Source organism: Arachis stenosperma, chromosome 9, assembly GCF_014773155.1.
Source record: "Arachis stenosperma cultivar V10309 chromosome 9, arast.V10309.gnm1.PFL2, whole genome shotgun sequence".
NCBI classification, from domain to species: Eukaryota; Viridiplantae; Streptophyta; class Magnoliopsida; order Fabales; family Fabaceae; genus Arachis; species Arachis stenosperma.
In genome coordinates this window covers 7,732,239-7,750,680 of record NC_080385.1, presented here as the reverse complement: position 1 = coordinate 7,750,680, position 18,442 = coordinate 7,732,239, and the positions used below count along the sequence as shown (strand labels likewise).

At 29.7% G+C, this 18,442-nt stretch overlaps 2 protein-coding genes and 1 long non-coding RNA gene across 3 annotated transcripts; 1 reads left to right on the top strand and 2 right to left on the bottom strand.

Moving 5' to 3' along the window:
• Positions 1 to 1,857: 1,857 nt before the first annotated feature.
• On the bottom strand, positions 1,858 to 5,622 carry LOC130951948 (uncharacterized). Its single transcript, XR_009074159.1, has 4 exons — positions 4,731 to 5,622; positions 4,534 to 4,647; positions 4,313 to 4,440; positions 1,858 to 2,764 (listed from the first exon to the last, which is right to left on the bottom strand). It is a non-coding gene; the product is annotated as an uncharacterized LOC130951948 (long non-coding RNA).
• A 2,220-nt stretch (positions 5,623 to 7,842) lies between these two features.
• Positions 7,843 to 8,611, top strand: LOC130950418 (uncharacterized). Its single transcript, XM_057878904.1, has one exon. The coding sequence runs from the start codon at positions 7,931 to 7,933 to the stop codon at positions 8,423 to 8,425; it is 495 nt and encodes a 164-aa protein (XP_057734887.1). The 5' UTR covers positions 7,843 to 7,930; the 3' UTR covers positions 8,426 to 8,611.
• Positions 8,612 to 10,323: 1,712 nt separating this feature from the next.
• LOC130950420 (beta-fructofuranosidase, cell wall isozyme-like) lies at positions 10,324 to 14,139 on the bottom strand. Its single transcript, XM_057878905.1, has 5 exons — positions 13,274 to 14,139; positions 12,478 to 12,636; positions 11,298 to 11,533; positions 11,040 to 11,130; positions 10,324 to 10,709 (listed from the first exon to the last, which is right to left on the bottom strand). Exons 1-5 carry the CDS (start codon positions 14,132 to 14,134, stop codon positions 10,524 to 10,526), a joined length of 1,533 nt encoding a protein of 510 aa, XP_057734888.1. The 5' UTR covers positions 14,135 to 14,139; the 3' UTR covers positions 10,324 to 10,523.
• Between the last annotated feature and the right edge of the window lie 4,303 nt (positions 14,140 to 18,442).

Sequence of the window (18,442 nt, the reverse complement as noted above, 5' to 3'; positions counted from 1 at the left end):
ATCGAAGGAATTTGATAAGACTAATAAGATGAAAAACAATGCAGTATTTTGAAACGAATTCAAGCTGAGACAAGTAAACATGAGGTTTGCAGAAGAAGTATATCAAAACTAAAGACAAAGTTTATAGAACTCAAGAGTATGGTTAAAAATATTTTCAAATGCATTGTTCGCAAAGAATGGAAACTTAAGGAGAAATCATTTCATGTTCTAAAGAGAAAATGGGTAACAAACATCCTTCAAAAGAGTAATAAAAATGTAAATGTGGCATTATTTCAATATAAATTCAAGTGGAAATAGATTACACAAACTTTGTAAATGGAAAGATTAATTTGGCTAAGAGCAAAATTGTATTTTCTCTTCTTTTTTAAGCATGTATGAAAACTATAATCTTGTTGGAAGAAAATCTGAGATAAAGTTTTTACTCATAAAAGAAAAGATGATGCATTACAGTCAAACAGGTTTAAATCACATAGAAATTTTCAGAGTATAACGTAAAGGAGTGTAAGTTAAATTGAAAGCGATTTTATTAAAACTTCAATAGATGTATTGCTCCAAAACAAATTCAAATCACACCAAAAGAGGCACTGCCCAAGTAAAGCAATTCTAGTCAGGGACAACTTTGCATAAAAATAAATTGAAACTTATTTAAAAAGGTTTAAAACAAAACTTCAATAATATACTTAAAGTCACAACTTTTTAAGGATGTTCAATAATTTTATTATGTGCTAAAAAGGAAACTAACTCATTTTAAGAAAGAGACTTAAATTAAAGGATTTCAATTAGGATTCATAAAGCATGTCACTCATAGAAACAAAAAGCTTAAGAAGAAATTTAACAACTTAAAAAGTTGATTCAAAACTTAAATTTCTTCAAAAAAAATTCAAAACCTTTTCAAAAATGGTTCAAAACAAAATTCTGAAAGTATATTTGAAATAACTACCTCGCAAGTATCGTTTAAGAAAATCACGATGTGCTTAAAATGAAATCAACCCATGGAAGAAAGGACCTTTAAATTAAGGCAATTCAAACAAGAACTCACTGGATATGGATTATCAAATGAGTTTCCAATTGGTCTAAAGGAAATACAAAACGCGCCAGGAAGACAACTCAATCAATAGAAAATTTTTAAGAAAGAACCTTTGACTAAAGAAAGACAAATAAAAGGACAAATGGTGCATTAGATGGAAACGAATTAAAGTTGACTCGGATGAGAATGAGATTCACAAGAAATGAAAAACTAGGACTAATGGTGACGTTAAAAAAAATTAAAAGAGTAGTTAAAAACAGAATTAAATATGACATCCACAGAAATAAAAAGTTTAAGAAAGAAATTGGTCCGGTCATGAGAATAAAGACATGAGTCCAACATTTTTTTTTTGTAAGAACAACAATTGCATAAATAATATAGTATGCTAAACCAAATTCGAATAAAAAAAATAAATTAGGTGAAACTTACCAAACAAAACCAACTGGAAAGGGACAAAAACCTTTCTTTGAAAAAAATATCTAAATATATAGTCAAATCAGGATATTCGTAAAAATAGTAATAAAATCATTAGGAAATCAAATTGTATTTAAAGTATATATACATTTCCATAAATCAGTGAAGGAACAGGCGAGGTATTGGAAACAACTAGTTTTAAAATGTATAAGAAACTTTCAACGTTTATATAAAGAAGTACATATCAAATTAAAAGCGATTGTATATTTCAAATCAAAAACGGTTTTGTTAAGATTTAAAGAATGGTTGTAATTATCATCAAATAAGAGGAAAACTAAATTACAATTTATTTACAAAGGACTCGAAATATGAACTTAAAAAGGTGTCCTGCATCAAAACAGATTCAAATGTATATAAAAAAAATACACGATTCAAAAAGAAGTGCCTAAATAAAAAAAAGTAAATACACCAAGGGTTTTAAACAGGCATATGCAATTAGGATCAAACAAAAGCGTATGTGAACAAGAGAGTAGGATTGAAAGATAATCTGTTCACTTTCCAAGAAAAGTATCGTAGACAAGAACCTTAGAGCATACCAAGTAGGAATAAGATACGTAATATTCGCAGAGTTCAAGACACCTAACCGAGTAACCTCAAGATTTAACTCTTAACGTTCCCAAAACCCGCGATTCGCATTATTTATGACTCGCATATTGTCCATGATAACCCATTAATGCTTACATATACATAATTCACTAGTGTTAAGCTGGCCAAACTTAATACCAAGAATTATGCAATGCAAGATTAATGGTATTTATCAAAAGACTGTCATGTACTTAAAACTCTATTCTCGTTATCCAAACAAGACCTACTACATGACTGACTCTCAGAGTATGCAATTGAAGCATAATCGGTCCATTCCTCAGGCTCTACAGAAAAGACCGCTCTGATACCATAATGTAACACCCTCACTATCAGAACTCACGCTTCCGGCTGCGCCACTCTGATAGGAAGAAGTATTACGACTACTTTACATACGAAATACTAAAATAGGAGCCTGTGGCCTGACACTGTATCGCTGATTTCTTCAAAAGAACCAAAAAAAATACACACTTTATCTTAAGAAAAATACAAACAGGCATAGATTCATATACAAGACTCTTTACATAATAACTCATAATATAATATACATATAAAACATACAATTCCTATCCCTCTTACACACTTGTAATAACAAAGACGAGGGGAGAAAACATCTAATTAATACAACATCTTATAAACCAGACGCAGTATAACTCTTCTTAATGCTTCTTCATCCGGTTCCTGAAAAGTTAAAGCTGTAGGGGGTGAGAACCTAACCACACGGTCTCACCACGCAGTTTCAAAGTTGTCATAAGAAGATATTTAATAAGAAAACTGTTTTCAAACTCAGTGATTATCATTGCCTTATGAATCTTTTAAAAACCAGTAGGTAATCGTTCAAAACCTTTTCAAAGAAACGTTTAATCTATCAAAAATCCAAAACCTTTGCTTTCTTATATGAAAAATCTCAATCAGAAACCAACCACGCAATCAAACAACACAATCATTAATTTAGCACCAAAGTTCATTCTCAAATGTAGCACGCCAAGACAAACACAGGCAAGACAGACAAGGAAAGCACAAGTAGGTAGCAGTTACAGCAAATAGTCCAAGTAGCAGTTAAGAACAGTTTAGCAATTAGGCAAACCAAAACAAGTTCAAACCCAAGCAAAGCATACAAATGCATATGATGCATGCCTGTCCTATGGCTGATGAGGCTCATCTGTCGGTTATCCAGCCAACCCGACAAGTCTGAATTGTCCTTAGACGTCCCCCGACGTGCATCCCCAAGAGTCTATGTATAGTTTTTTCTCAAATAATCAATATTGCTCAATGGGGGTAACATTCCCGGGAATTTATATAGTGCCCGGTCACACTTACGTCGTAGGGTCAACAGAGTATCGAGTTTTCAACCTGGTACACATGGTGGCAAGCCACGACACTTAATCCAGGGAACCTCGTATCTCAGATATTTCAAATTCATAAGCCACATAAATAATTCATTCATCATTCATCAATATCTAAATCATTCTCAATATCATCATCATTCGTCAATCCATATCCCATTTCCAAATTCATTCAAAAATCATATTTCAAATCAATCATTATCATCCTTCTTTCCGTTAATCGACACTCTCTATTCAAAACATAATTCTTTCTTTTCTAAATAAATCAGTCCAAAACAAATAACGTTTAAGAACTAAATCTTTTTAAACAATTACTTCAAACAAAACTTCCAATTTTATAAAATTTTGGCAGCATCTCCTCTAAAATTCGGATTCTGCCACCCTGTTCGGATCCCAACCAAACCAAACCAAACACCTACCAAACACCTGTTAATCAGTCAAATCACTTCCAGCAACCATTATCAAAACAACAGTACAAAACCTAAGGAAATTACAAAATCCAGAATTCAATCAACAAATCCTATGAATCATAATTTAAACCGACTTCAACCAACAGATCAATCAATAGTTAAGAATTCTCGGTTTTCTCAAACAGTTTCAAACCAAACCATTCCCTCAAACACTTTTTGAATTATTTTCCAAAATAGCAAATCATTCTCAATAAATAACCCGTTTTCAAATATCAAGTCTTTTCCAAGTTTATTTTAAAATCAAATTCCAATATCAAATCGGGTTTAATATCAAATCAAACTAATGAACTCATTCAACCGAAATAACTCAATTCAATTCATAAGACTCACGAAATCACAAGAAAGTATTTTACGCGTTAATATCGATTTATAACAACCCTGTAATGTAAAATAGATTTAAGAAAAACCCCTACCTCAACTAGTTGAATTCACACAGGTTAAACATAGTAACTCCCTTCCCTTTCTGTTTTATGGCAGCAGCAGTGATTCCAATGTGACCGAACCGGTGGCAGCAGCACCCATTTTAATTTTTCAAACAGACCTTAGCAGAATTAAAACAGAGACATATGCGGTCATAATTCAAAGATCATAGCAGAGGAATAAAATGGCAGCAAAGCAGGAATAGAGGAGTTACATATTCAGTGGAAAAGGGCAGTTCTAATTCGAAGACAAGAACAGAGGAGGCTGTGGTGGATCCTTCTGGTGGCAGCTTGGACGGCGACAGAGAAACTCGTGGTGACCGTATAACCTAGCACAGACAACCTCAGCGACAATTCTCACGGTAGAGGTAAACTTAACGAATAAAGAAGCTGAAGCAGGGTTAGGGCTTACCAACAGACACAGGCTTGGAAGGCAGTTTCCGTCGTCAACAGCGGCGGCGAGGAGCTCCGGCAACGCAGCAGCCGCGCGGGCAGGACGACGGCGAGCCCAGCAACGCGGCGGCGACGGCAGCTCTGCGACAGTTTCCCTCGCGCGTTCTCTCTTCGCGCTTCCAGTGGCGGTGGCAAAGACGGGCTCGGCGGCGGGGACCCGACGAAGCTGGCGGCGACGGGCTTCCCCTCGGTGACAGCAGCAAGTTCGATAGTGATGCGGACTCTAACGGCAACGACGAACCCAGCTTCGAAGGCGGCAGCTTCCTCGCGAGCTCCCTCTCTCTCTCTCTCCTCGCGTTCGCCTTTTTCTCTCTCCTCCCTTGGTGAAGACAACAGCGACTGGCGGTGGGCTGGAGACGGCTGGGTGGTGACGCAACGGGGTATGAACGGCGGCGAGCCCAAGGCCGGTGATGGCGATGTAGCTCCTCCCTCTACTCTTCTCCCTCACCGATCTCTCTTCCCCTCTGCTCTCCCGTTCCCTCTTTCCCCCTTTCTTTCTTTTTTTTTTCATTTCTTTCTTGGTTAGTGGCTGAAGTTTGGCTGAAGGGTTTGGGGGGTGTGGCGGTGGTGGCTAAGGGTTAGGGTAGAATTAGGATTAGCGTGATATTTTGGGGATTTAGGGTTTTGGTAAAAATTAGGTATAAGGATAATTTGATAATTTTAATAAAATTAGAGCATAAGATATTAATATTGAAAAACTAATTTAATCTCTAAAGTTACTTTAAAATATTATTTGTAGTATAAAAATACTAATTGATTTTCAATAAATTACTCTAATTGAAAATTCATGATAATATAATTATTTTTTCTTTATCTTTAACTTAAAGTATTAAATGATATAAATTAAATTATCTAAAATCAAATCTTATAAAATTCTTATTATTTCATAACCACTAATTTTATAATTTAAATATAGAAAATAATTCAATAATTATAAAATTAGACAAAATTCTAATTTAAATAGCCAAACTCCATTATTTTCAAATCTCTAAAACTTTAAATCATAAATAGGAAAATAATCCTTAGGAATAGAGTTTAGATAAAAATCTTAATTTATTTTAAATCCAATTAATTGCCTTTAACTATTTTTCAATAAAAATAATTTTTGAAATAAAAACTATAAATAAACATATATAATTTGAGATTAGTTCAAAATAGAACTTTTCAAAAGTCTTGGGTCTTACATAATTTAACTATATTTTTCTATTGATACTTTAAATATTTCTAACAGTATGTTTAATAATTTAGTTTTCTTACATATATTAAAATGGCTTAAAAAATTAAAAAAATTGAAATGATGATTTATTTCAATGTTTATTTTCGAAACACAGATAAACCAATTAAATAAATACTATTTTAACACTAACATTTTGCTAGTGAATTACGCTTTTTCTTTTTTGTTAATAAAATAATAATTTAAATACATAATTAATTAATAATAATATTTTTATATAGATTTTAGAAGTATTTCGTATATAAATAGTGTTTTTATTGATTTTGTATATAAAATTTTAAAATTGTTTCTAATTAAATAGGATTGAGAAAATAAATAAATTTAATAATATTTATAAATAAATAATCTTTAAATAATATTAGTCAATTTTTATATTGATTTTGTTCACATAATAACAACTTATTTTTTAATTCAAATTTATTTATTTTATATATTTTACATATTAAATCATTTAAAATATTTTATTTTTTTATAATTTATAAAAAATATAAAATTAATTTTTAAAACTCAATAAAAAAGCGACAGAATAGACACAGTAATATGTTAAGTAAAAAGATAAAACCAATTAAATGTGTTAAATATCTAATTAATTTGTTTTAAAAAAAAGCTAATAACAAAAATAGAATAATTAGTATTGATTTTTTTCCCACACAATACATTTATTTATCAAAACCGTTTTTCACAAGATTTATATTTTAAATATTTTATGTATTTATCATTCATATACTCAAATGTATGATAAGGTAGGTTAGGTTAAATAATATATATTATATGACCATAATCTATATATATGTATATATGTGTATGTATGTCATATTTTGTTACTAACCAAATTCCAATCAAATAGAAAATAAAACCAAATATTTATATTTACTTTTATCATATCTTTATGACATTATAATTGTTCTTGCAAAAGAAAAAGAAGTTTAATAAAAAAATTCATATAAAACATATTGATATAATTTTTTAATAACAATTTTTTTATTAAAATATGTTACTTTACTATATTTTAAATATATTATTTGGAATACTTATATTATTTTGAATGATATAAATTATTTAAAAAATATTTAAAATTTATTATTTTATATTAATAATATTATTAAAATATATTATTAGTTTTTTTAAAATAATATTTTTTTTCTTTGATTCATCAAATAATATCACAACAAAAAATTTTACATAACTAAGTCTACTAAATAAATATTATATTTATTTTTTTTTTGGTAATAATATTATATTCATTTATTTTTATATTACATGTAAAAAAAAATAAAACAATAAAAATATTCAAAAACATCACATGGCAATAACAGAATAGTGAAGGAGTTTCATCAAGTCTCCTAAATATTTTTTTGGTGTAAAAGTCGTTTTGTGTTGAACAAAGAGATTAATTTTTTTTATGTGTGCCAATTTATCAGTTCATGACAAAAAAATAACAATAATAAATAAAATTTAATTTATCAGTAGGTTGATTTTTAAAGAATATTCTACTCTTTATTTTATGCTTATTTGGACGTTATTATTTATTTTTTTTTAATTTTTTAATATGTTTGATAAATTTTTAATAGTAAAAATAAAAATATTAAAAAAATAAAAAAATTTTTAAAAAATTATAATTTAAATTTAAAATTTTTTTTTAAAAAATATTTTTCATATAATAAATAAATAAAAAAATATTTTTATATTATTATATCTAAACATAAATATAAAAATACTTTTATTTTTCTATAAAATTAAAAATAAAAATAAATTCAAAAAAATCTTTCCTTGAAAATATACCCAAACAAGTCTTTTGTATCGAGTGCACTAGCTTTCACCCTCTATATACTATAATTCACCTTGTTGAAAATCCCTGAATTAAAAAGAGTCTCGTTTCCGTTGCCCCGAAATCAGATCTCATATCCTCCTTCCACTTTACAGCAATGGCAGTGGCTCTCCACCGTCTTACCTCCCAATCCCACCGTCTTCCATCTCTCTCCTCCTTCCTCGCCAAATCTCTAATCGCCCGATCCTCCGCCACCACCTCCACCTCCTCCTCAACTTCCTCCTCAAAGAAGGTCTCCGACCGCATCGTGCGCCTCTCAGCAATCGACTTCGAGGGCAAGAAGCACGAAATTCTGGGCCTTTCAGGGCACACCCTCCTTAAAGCCCTAACCAACTCGGGCCTTATCGACCCAGCCTCCCACCGTCTGGAAGAGATCGACGCCTGCTCCGCTGAATGCGAGGTTAACATCGCCCAAGAATGGCTCGACAAGCTCCCTCTACGTTCCTACGAAGAAGAGTACGTTCTCAAGCGCAATTCGAGGGCTAGGGTTCTCAACAAGCACTCCAGGCTCGCCTGCCAGCTCACTCTCAACCATGACCTTCAAGGTATGGTGGTCGCCGTCCCCGAACCCAAACCCTGGGACACTAACTAATATATAAAATTTCCCCTTTTTTTGTATCTTCCTTGAATTGGGGGATTTTTGTTAAGTGAAAAAATAATGGCTTTGAGAAAAGATTGGAAACTTGTTGAATTGTTATTTTGTAATTTGTACTGTTTTAGACTTGTGATGAACCGGAATTTGCTCATTTATATGCATAAGTACTGCTACAATTGCGTATTGTGATGCAATGTTGATAACTCTGCATTGTTTGATTTTTGTGGGTTATCTTGTGAGGTCATTTTGTTTAATTACAAAAAAACAATCATAGAAAGAATAAAGTTCCAAATTAGAACTCAAAATATAACTGTCCTTACAAACTTGGAGATTGGGAATGATTTTGGATGATTTTGTTAAGTGGATGAGGATCGCGGTAGAATATAGTTCAGGGATCCAATTTGCTGGTTTTTGCTAATAATATTAATAACGTAGAGAGATTTAGAGTTTTTTTTGGCAGGAATTATCAAATCTGAATTCATCGGAATGATGTTCGTTATGTCTTTTTGAAGGAATATTGGAATAATCAGTTTTCTTTTGGTGTATTACACAGCTTTGGTTTGGTTTGGACATGCGCACGATGTGTGCTTTGTGTTGTGTTTAATTTGAATAGTTGTTTGATCAAGTGCTTTCCGCAAGGAGAAAAATTATTGCTGTTACTGAGAGTACAACTTTAATTCTTTATAGATTTTAGAACTGCACCAAGAATAAGGGATTGCACCCATTATTACAGGCATCTGGCTCTAGATGTCAAGCTCAGTCTCACCAAATCCTAAGGCTCACATTGGCCATAGTAAAGCCAATAGTAGTTAAACAAGTAAATTTAGTTGACCAACCTTTTGGTTAGTAAATTGATGTACGTTCTTTTGTAGTTGCTATGAGTTTTGGTTTCCTTGCTTCTAGTAGAAATGGGTAGAAGACACAAACCTAGTCAATGAATCAGTGTGTGCCAGTTTCCATGAGGAAAGGGACTTTTGTGGTTTATTAGATGCATGGTTTGCAGATGAATGTGTTTTTTGAATAATTTAAGTATATTTTGGACTAGGAAAAGGTAGGTTGCTGCAACATATTGTTAAAGTAGAATGAGGTATCAGGTATGCTAGTTTTTGTGAATAATTAAAGAAGGTTGGTTATGTTCAGCAGTTAAGCACAGTTTCAACATCAAGATGCATAGAACTTTTCGCCCCTCCTAGTATTTTTCAAGCTACATGAATGTTGGATGTGTTTTTTTTTTTAATGCCAGCTTTACTATGCTTTTGGTCCTTGTAAAATATTGGCAATTTTGGTACCTGCCCAAGATCTCATGAAACAGTTGTTTGGTGTTAGTAAATGCATGTGTCCATTAAAGTGTTGAAATCCAGCAATTTATAACACATGAAGAATGCATCACATTTAGAGAAGATATGAATGGGAGGAGTAATGTTTATGTGCAATGGATTTATTGACACTTCATATTGTTTCTTGTCCAAGGTTCAATGTCAAAATAAATTAGTAGTATGTATTATAGGCTGCAGCTCCTTTATCTGTCCACAGGATGCAAACTAACAACCGCTGTATATCTTTATATCCATGTTTTGCAAGATGTGTTATAGCTTCCTACTGTGTTTCATATGAGGTTTTTTTTTGTGTTTTTTCTGTTATCTGTGATAATCTTTTGAACAAAAAAATAATGGTCATGTCTACATGTATTTCCCTATACGTATTCTGTATTTCATAAAATTGTTTGTATTTACATGATAAACTTAGGCAAATTTCTGATGCGTCATTGATTTATAAAATAGATTACTTGTGCTTTTTCATTCTGCTTAATGATGTGTTGGAAGCCCAGGTGTGCTAATAAGTTGGTATGTATATGCTTTCTAGAAGAGGACATATGATAAGATTTGCTAATGACTGATATACAAATAATATATTATTATTGCTCAGTGAACAATTTTAGGAGTCATATTTTCATCAAATACTAGATAAGATGAATGACTTGCTTATTAATGTTACATTAGTGATACATTGGAGACAATAGTAATAGAACACAAAAGAATTGTCATAATGAATGCTCATCTTCTGAATCCAGAATTCAATTCCCCAGTAATTATGTTTAGTTTCCATTGATTTGTGCTTTCTTCATGCTCCAAGCACTCAAACTTTTGATCTTAACACTAGAAGTTCCATTATTGAAGGCATATAGTTGTGCCTCATCATTTATTGCCAGTGTGGGATAAACTCTGGCAGTGACGCAAGCCTTTCCGTCTCCTCCAAAACTCTCCACAACAGAGTGATCAATCTGTTGAAAAAGTGAAAAAAGAAACTCATATTAGAAGCATAAAAGTAAAAGACCTAAGGAATAATACATGTCAAGTAGCTGCAATTGGTTTTTGATAGATCATGATCATGACACTGATGGTTGTTAAGTGTTAACCATTTTAATAGGAAGAGCAAGAGTGACCTCCTTTTCTTCACAATAAATAAAATAAAGATGAAATTCTTTGTAGCCATGACTTGTATGGATAATGATATCTTCAGTTCCTTTTTATTTATCACAAATAAAAGAGAATGGAAGAAGTATGATTAATTTTCTTTTGAAGTTCTTATGACTGCATAAATTGGAACTTACCAAGCTTCTCAATGACAACTTCTCATGAAGAGGATCCACATCCACAAAAGTTCCATAAGTGGTGAGATCGTTGTCTTTGTTCAAGGAAGCCCTATCAAAGCAATGATTATACATATCAGAGTGATTCATATGGGAATAACATAATGGATACGGTTGAACTTAGGTGTTTGATGCACTAAAATATGTTAATGGTATAACTTTAAGTCTTTAATAGATTATTCTCTCCGTGGATCATATTTAGTTACATCATTTACAAACCTGCTTTGGTCACTGCAAAAGAGAACCAAATTTTCGTTTTGGTATTTGAATATTCTGAAGAACACTGAAGTGTACTCTTGCAATCCCTTTGAAGCCAAAACTATTAGGCCAAAGGGTCCCAATCCACTTCTAACAGAAGAACCCTTCTGGCTACACAGAATTTGGGGGTCTACCCAAGAGTTCAATTCTTCAGCATCGCCAATCTTATTTATCTCAAATGAAATTTCAACGTCAGCCTGCAAAATACACATAATTAAATTCATCTGAAGTTTGAAAAGAATCACACTCTTCTTTTCTTTTCTTTTTTGGATTGATTCATCACTTGACGCCCATATATACTAGAATGCGTATAATAGAACCTATATATATGAACTCGCTCATCTAACACTAGGGGTGACAAAGCGGGCTAGCCCGCTCCAACCCGCCCGCCCTGCCTAGGCCGCATCATAAATGGGGTGGGCCGGCCCGCCCTATCAGTTAAGGTGGGTTCAGAATGCTAGTTTGTCCTTTTTTATGGCAGATTAGCGAGCTAGTGGGTTAACCTATTTGATTCTTTTTTTTTTTGGAAAAATAAAATTCATTAAAATTAACTAAAAAATAATAATTAAAAATATAAATAAAAAATAGTAAAGTTATAATATAATTTTCTTATTATCTTTTTTTTTTAATTTTTAACTTCAATAAAATTGTTCAAAATAATATTTGTCAATAGAACCATCTTTATTTTTTTTAAAAATCACATAATTTAAGCATATATATGAAATTGTAAAATAAAATAAATAAAGTTAATAACTAAAAGAACAAACAATAAAAAAAAGTGTTTAAAAATTATATAATTATTAATTTTGTAGTAGTAATAACTTTTTGTTTAATAAAAAAAAAAGGAAAAATAAAATTTTTTAGCCCGGCGGACTAGTCCGTCCAGACAAAATCCGCAAATTTGGTGGATTTTTTTAATTTGACAGATTCCAAATCCTAACCTGACCCGCTTTTTTAGTGAGTTCGACGGGTCAGCCCGACAAGTTCGACCCGTTTTGCCACCCTTATCTAAAATTGTATTAGCTAATTATTAATTTGACAAATTTAATTACTTGAATATTTATTTCAATTAATTAATTTATTAGTTGATTATTCAAAAAATAATAGAACCTATATCAAACATTTAAAACACATAATTCACCTGTGCTGCTGTGATGTCATTAACTTGAAGCAGTTGACCACCTTTGAGGACTTTGGTGTTCCAGTTGACTGGGTTTTCTCTCAGCTTCTCAATTTCTACTACAGGCCATTGCACTAATTGCTTACCTGACTCATGAAGCCAGATAGCCCTTGGTATTGCCTGCAAATACATGTCAAAATGCTTATTATAACAACTTGTTTTACGCTCAATAATTTCCTTAAACTTCATCAAATTCAACCTAACTTTTGATCATTTCTAAATTTATATATACTATTAAAATTTTTTAGTTCATTATCTTAATTATCCTCGTAAGTTTTAAATGAGTAAAAATTTAAATATATTTAAAAAAATAAAAAATCCAAAATCTTGTTTATTTAAAAATTAGAAGATAATTTGAAAATTGATTTGAAATTTTTATTATTTTTATTTTTATATTTTACATTATTTAAATATTTCTATAAATATATAACTAATCTCCTTTCGAGAAGGTCAATATAACATAAACAAATAGAGATAAACTACTAAAAATTTGCTAATCTGGATTCTTGAACAAAGGACTTAATAAATTATTATTATTATTATTATTATTTTGTTTGTGGAGCTAGATCTATATACTAATGGTTTGACTCTTAGCTGTCAAGTGAAATATTTTATTTTTGACATCCCTATCCATGCAAATATTAAAGCATATATTATAAGGGCGTACCAAATTATATAATCTAACCAAATAATTCATAGAAACTTCAATAATCAACTATTCTTGGATTAAATTAGAGAGAGATTAAAACCAACTCACATGGATTCCAGACCATCCTTTCTTGATATCATCAGCAACACTTGATGATTCGTTGACCCAACCAAGCAACACCCTTCTCTTATTCCCATCATCAAAGAAAGTTTTTGATGCATAGTATTTTCCATAATCATACCTTAACACGGTTTCAATATTCTGATCAAAATCCTTATCCGGGATAAAGTTATCCTTGGTAGCATTATAACTCCCAATCAAATAGTAATCATGTTTCCTATCATCCACACTAGCCTTAAGCACGTGCCTAACATTATCATCATTCACAGAAGTTTCTATTCCCAAAATGCCCTTTTTCAAAACAGGGAAAAAATCAGGACATTCCCACATTCCAGTATACTTAGATGAATGTAAAGGGTGTTTGGCTTTAACCCAATTAACAAAATCTTTGCTCCTATATAAAAGTGCTTGCCCAATTTTGCCCCTCTTGTTTCCAACTAATACCCTCCAATGTCCATCTTTTCCTAGCCATGCTGTGGTGGGGTCCCTAAATGAACTTGCATTGATCTTGTTGGCAATAGTTGGTGCCATCAAAGGGTTTTTCTGGGATTTCACCCATTCTTTAAGATATGGATCAGATAAGTCTTTGGGGTAGGCCAAGTTTTGAACTTGTTGATTGTTTGGATCAATTCCGGTGTACAAAATGACAGGTTTGCCCCCAGGGAGTATTGTAGCTGATCCTGACCAACAACCATTTATATCGGACGGCTGAGATGGATAGATGGCAATATTAAGTGGGGTCCAATTAACGAGATCTTTTGATACAGAGTGAGCCCATACAATGTTTCCCCAAACTGCACCTTTAGGGTTGTATTGATAAAATAGATGGTACAATCCCTTATATCTCATTGGTCCTACATAATATAATATGCCACATTATATTATATTAGTGTAAAAGAATTATGGACATATTTTATCATGATAAATTATTAAAATAGTAATAAAAAATTTATGTTAACAACAAAAATAACTTTGAAAATGTGAATGATAAAACATATAAATCTCAAAAAAATTTAAAATGTAATAAACAAAAAATACTATTTGATTAATTTACTGTATCTATTATTTCAAAAAATATTTTATAAGTGAAAACATATATTTGATTAGATAATAACTTAAACCCTTTGCTTTTTTTTGGTATTTTTTATGGTGAAAACTCAGTTGCAGTCGACTTTATGTGAAGTTAATATTTGAGAACCATTAGATGAAAACTTAGTCAAATCAATCAAATCATCTAATAGCTCTCAGTTATCAATTTCACGTGAAATCGACTGCACCTAGTTTCCACCATTTTTTATACTAGTGAATTGGTTTGTGCAACACCTGTGCATAGTGCATTGTTTGCGCACAAGAGTTTGCCATTAAAAAAAGTTTAATTTTATAAATGAATTTTATTTAATTATATCGATTCTTTTAGATGAATATTTAAATAATTAAAATTAAAAATAGTTAATTTTTACTGACGTATTATATTATATTATATTTTATATATATATATAATTATTTTACGTTAATATTGCTTCAAATTAAAATTTTTTAAAAAATTAATAGAATATATGAGCAAATACTAATTATAGGATATAGTGCGTAGTCGGGTATTATGCCGAACAATAGTTATTATATATTAGTAAAATTTATATGAAGTAACTATATATACTATTGTCTAATCACTGCCAAAGAAACCATATTGTAGTAAAGTTATTTTTTACGTATTATATAAATCATTTTTGGACTAGTAGAATATATTAATTACATGACATAAGTTGAACATATATATCTCTTCAAAATCGAAATCAAAGTCATACTTATAGACGCAACATGAACATACCAGAGAAGGAGAATCATCAGAGCTAACAAAAACTGTAGCTATGATGGAGATGCATTCAGTATATCTTTTAAAAAAAAATAATTAAACTCTTCATCCACGGTAATTATATTAATTATAGGCTTGTAGATGTATAGTGTTTCTATTTGTGGCATGAGTTGCACTTTTATAATTATGATGGAAGACACGTCATCAGCTTATGATTTTTGAGACAAGAAACTTAGCATGACTAATGCACTAGCAAAAATTTGTGCTAAACATCAGATTTTTACAATTACATGTAAATATGATATCACATAATAATTAGAAAAATAAATGTATCTAGAAAGCTAATTAGTGACAGTGATTTTTAGTTATAATATAAGTATCCCTATGATAAAGGGTTGACCAAAATATAATAACATAACTTACTAATATATTATTTCTCCTCCTATTAATATTGCCTAAGTTTTATCAAACAAACAATAATTTATTACAATGTAAACCTCTAACTTAAACAGTTATTTTCAATTAGAGGTAGTAGTTATATAAGACTTTTAAGATATCCAAACACTTCTATTGTATATACATTTTACATTTAGATTTTATATTAAACACGCTCTATTTTTTTCACTATATTTTATTGACAATAATTTTATATTGTTAACAATTAGTATTTAAAAGATTTTCCTCCAAAAAGAAGAATCTAGGAAAAGACAACCGATTAATTTAATTCTTTAAACTATATTATATATCCTCATGAATATTTATAATAATAAGAAAATTAAATGCCGATCGGTTGGAAGAAACTTCTTAATCAAATAGATACCGAAAATTAAATTTGTCCCTACCGCATGAATATGCCAAATATCTGAATGTCATGTATATATGTTGTGATTTATTATATTTTTGGAACCGCTGTTGATGAACATACTTTTGGAAATTAAATATTTTCATTATTGACCTCTCTTCTACATTTCTCAATTATTGTTATCAATATTTGAATCCTTAATAAATTTGAAAATTTCAACCACTTTGACCAAAGTTCTTATATATATAAATGTTAAAATATATATTATTATTATTTCTATTTTCTTCTGAAACCATACAAAGAATATACTAGGCAGTGACATTGTGATAGAGATATATGATATTTAATAAACACTCATGTAGACTGGGCCAGGTTGTTTATACACATAAAACACCCAACTCAATTTATTGATAAAAAAAAAAGTATACTATTAATGTGACGATTTATCAAAGACAATACTAGGGTAGGAATGATTTACCAAAATTTAAAATATTAAAATATTAAAATAAGTATTAATATAAGGTAGGAGAATTTGAACGTTTGCCAATATATTTATTTATTTATTTATTTATTTCCTTACATTCGGAAACGGTGCTTAATAGAGATAAGGGAGCCATGATGATGACCCCTCAAAAATTTTAAAATTTATATCCTCCTTCTCTTTTTTTTATCTTTCACAATATTTTTAAAAAACTAAAAGTTTTTTTTTTTAATACTTGTTTCACTAATTTATTAATATAAATAATTTTTAAAATATCATAAAATAGTATTAAGATATTTCTTATCTTTAAAATTAATTTATCATATTAATATATATTGTTTTGGCTAATTTTATTTTATGATATATAAATAACTTAATAAATTTAATTAATAAATATCATCTGATCTTTATAAAAAAAATTAAATAATAATAAATCATTTTTATTGTGGAATTTCAGGCTAATAGCTAGCTATTCTACATACAGAAGAATGATATAACTAAACATTCATATATCATTATAATAATTATTCAGTAAATAAAGTGCAAATAAATTAAAGCAATATAATCAAAGGAGGGTTAAGAAAGAGGGAAGATAAACTAACCATTAGGATCTGCAAGTCCAAACACACCCAAGCATCCATTTTAGCACCACCGGTTAAATCATCAAAAAAAGAAGCAAATCAAAGGAACAAATTGTTAATATACATATATATATAAAATGTTTCCAAAAATAAAAAGAAAGAAATTGAGCAAATAATAAATATATACAAGCAAGGGAATTAAGACATATAATATAAATTTTTTTTTATCGTTCCAAGTTATGAAGAAGAGAAAGAGTTTGTAATAGATATTATTTATCTCCCTTCGACATTGTTATCAACAACAAACAACGCTTATTTACTTTACCTCAACAAACAAATCCAGCAAAAGTATCTAAATATATGAAGAAAAATATGATAATTGATAAATAATATAATCAAACACATAATACCATTTATCCAATTCTTGGGAGGTTGGAAGTGATAAGCTGTTCTGTAAGGTTGATGAGAGGAATCATCAGCATCATCATCAGAAGTTATTAGACTTTGAAGGTTTCTAAAAAGATGGTGAGTGGCTTCAACATGAAGAACACCATTAACATAGATGATAGAGAAAAGAGCAACAAGCCAAAATGGAGAAATTTTTATTATCATCATGTTTGTGGTTATGTATGTGTGTTTAATTTGAAGTAGCTAGGAGTATCTCTTTATATAGTGATTTATGTGCCAATGGTTAAATGATATGACGGAAAACCGGGTGATGATGATTTGTTGAATGGATATTGAATTCCAGAGTCAAAATTCATATAAGATAATAAATATATAGTGATGATGAGAGACGCAACTAGGAAAATGAGAAATTTTATATATATAAATTCAAAGTATTGTCAGATTTCAGAATTAGTCAACTATGGAAGAGAAATTTAAATCTTGTGTCTTATAAGATACCGAAAGTTAATAAGTAATAATTAATAAAAAAATATAGGGTATTAATATATTATTGTTAATTTATTATTAATAATAATTAATTATTATATTTTAAATATATGTATAAAGAGATATATTTAGAAAATATATCTATAAAAATATTTTTATTAGATATAATCATAAAAAAATAATTTTATTAGATACATTTACAAAAATATTTTTATTAAATAAAATTATAAATAAAAGTTAGTAAAAATTGACAGAAATATTGTTAGTAATCTAGTGAAATTGTAATTAATAACATATGTGGGAGTTGCTAGCTATTATTATATTATTTAAATCTTGTATCTATGTATCTTATATGCCCACTATTTTAATTTGTTTTCACTTTTTTTTTTCTTTGTCATTTCTCTTTATTTATTTATATTTTCATCACATCCTCTCATTTTTTTTAATTTTTTATTATTGTGCTTCTTTTTTATATTTTTTAAATAATTTTCAATAAGAAACTGTAGATATATATATATATATATATATATATATATATATATATAATAAATGAGGTATACATATAGGATGGTCCTTAATATTACAC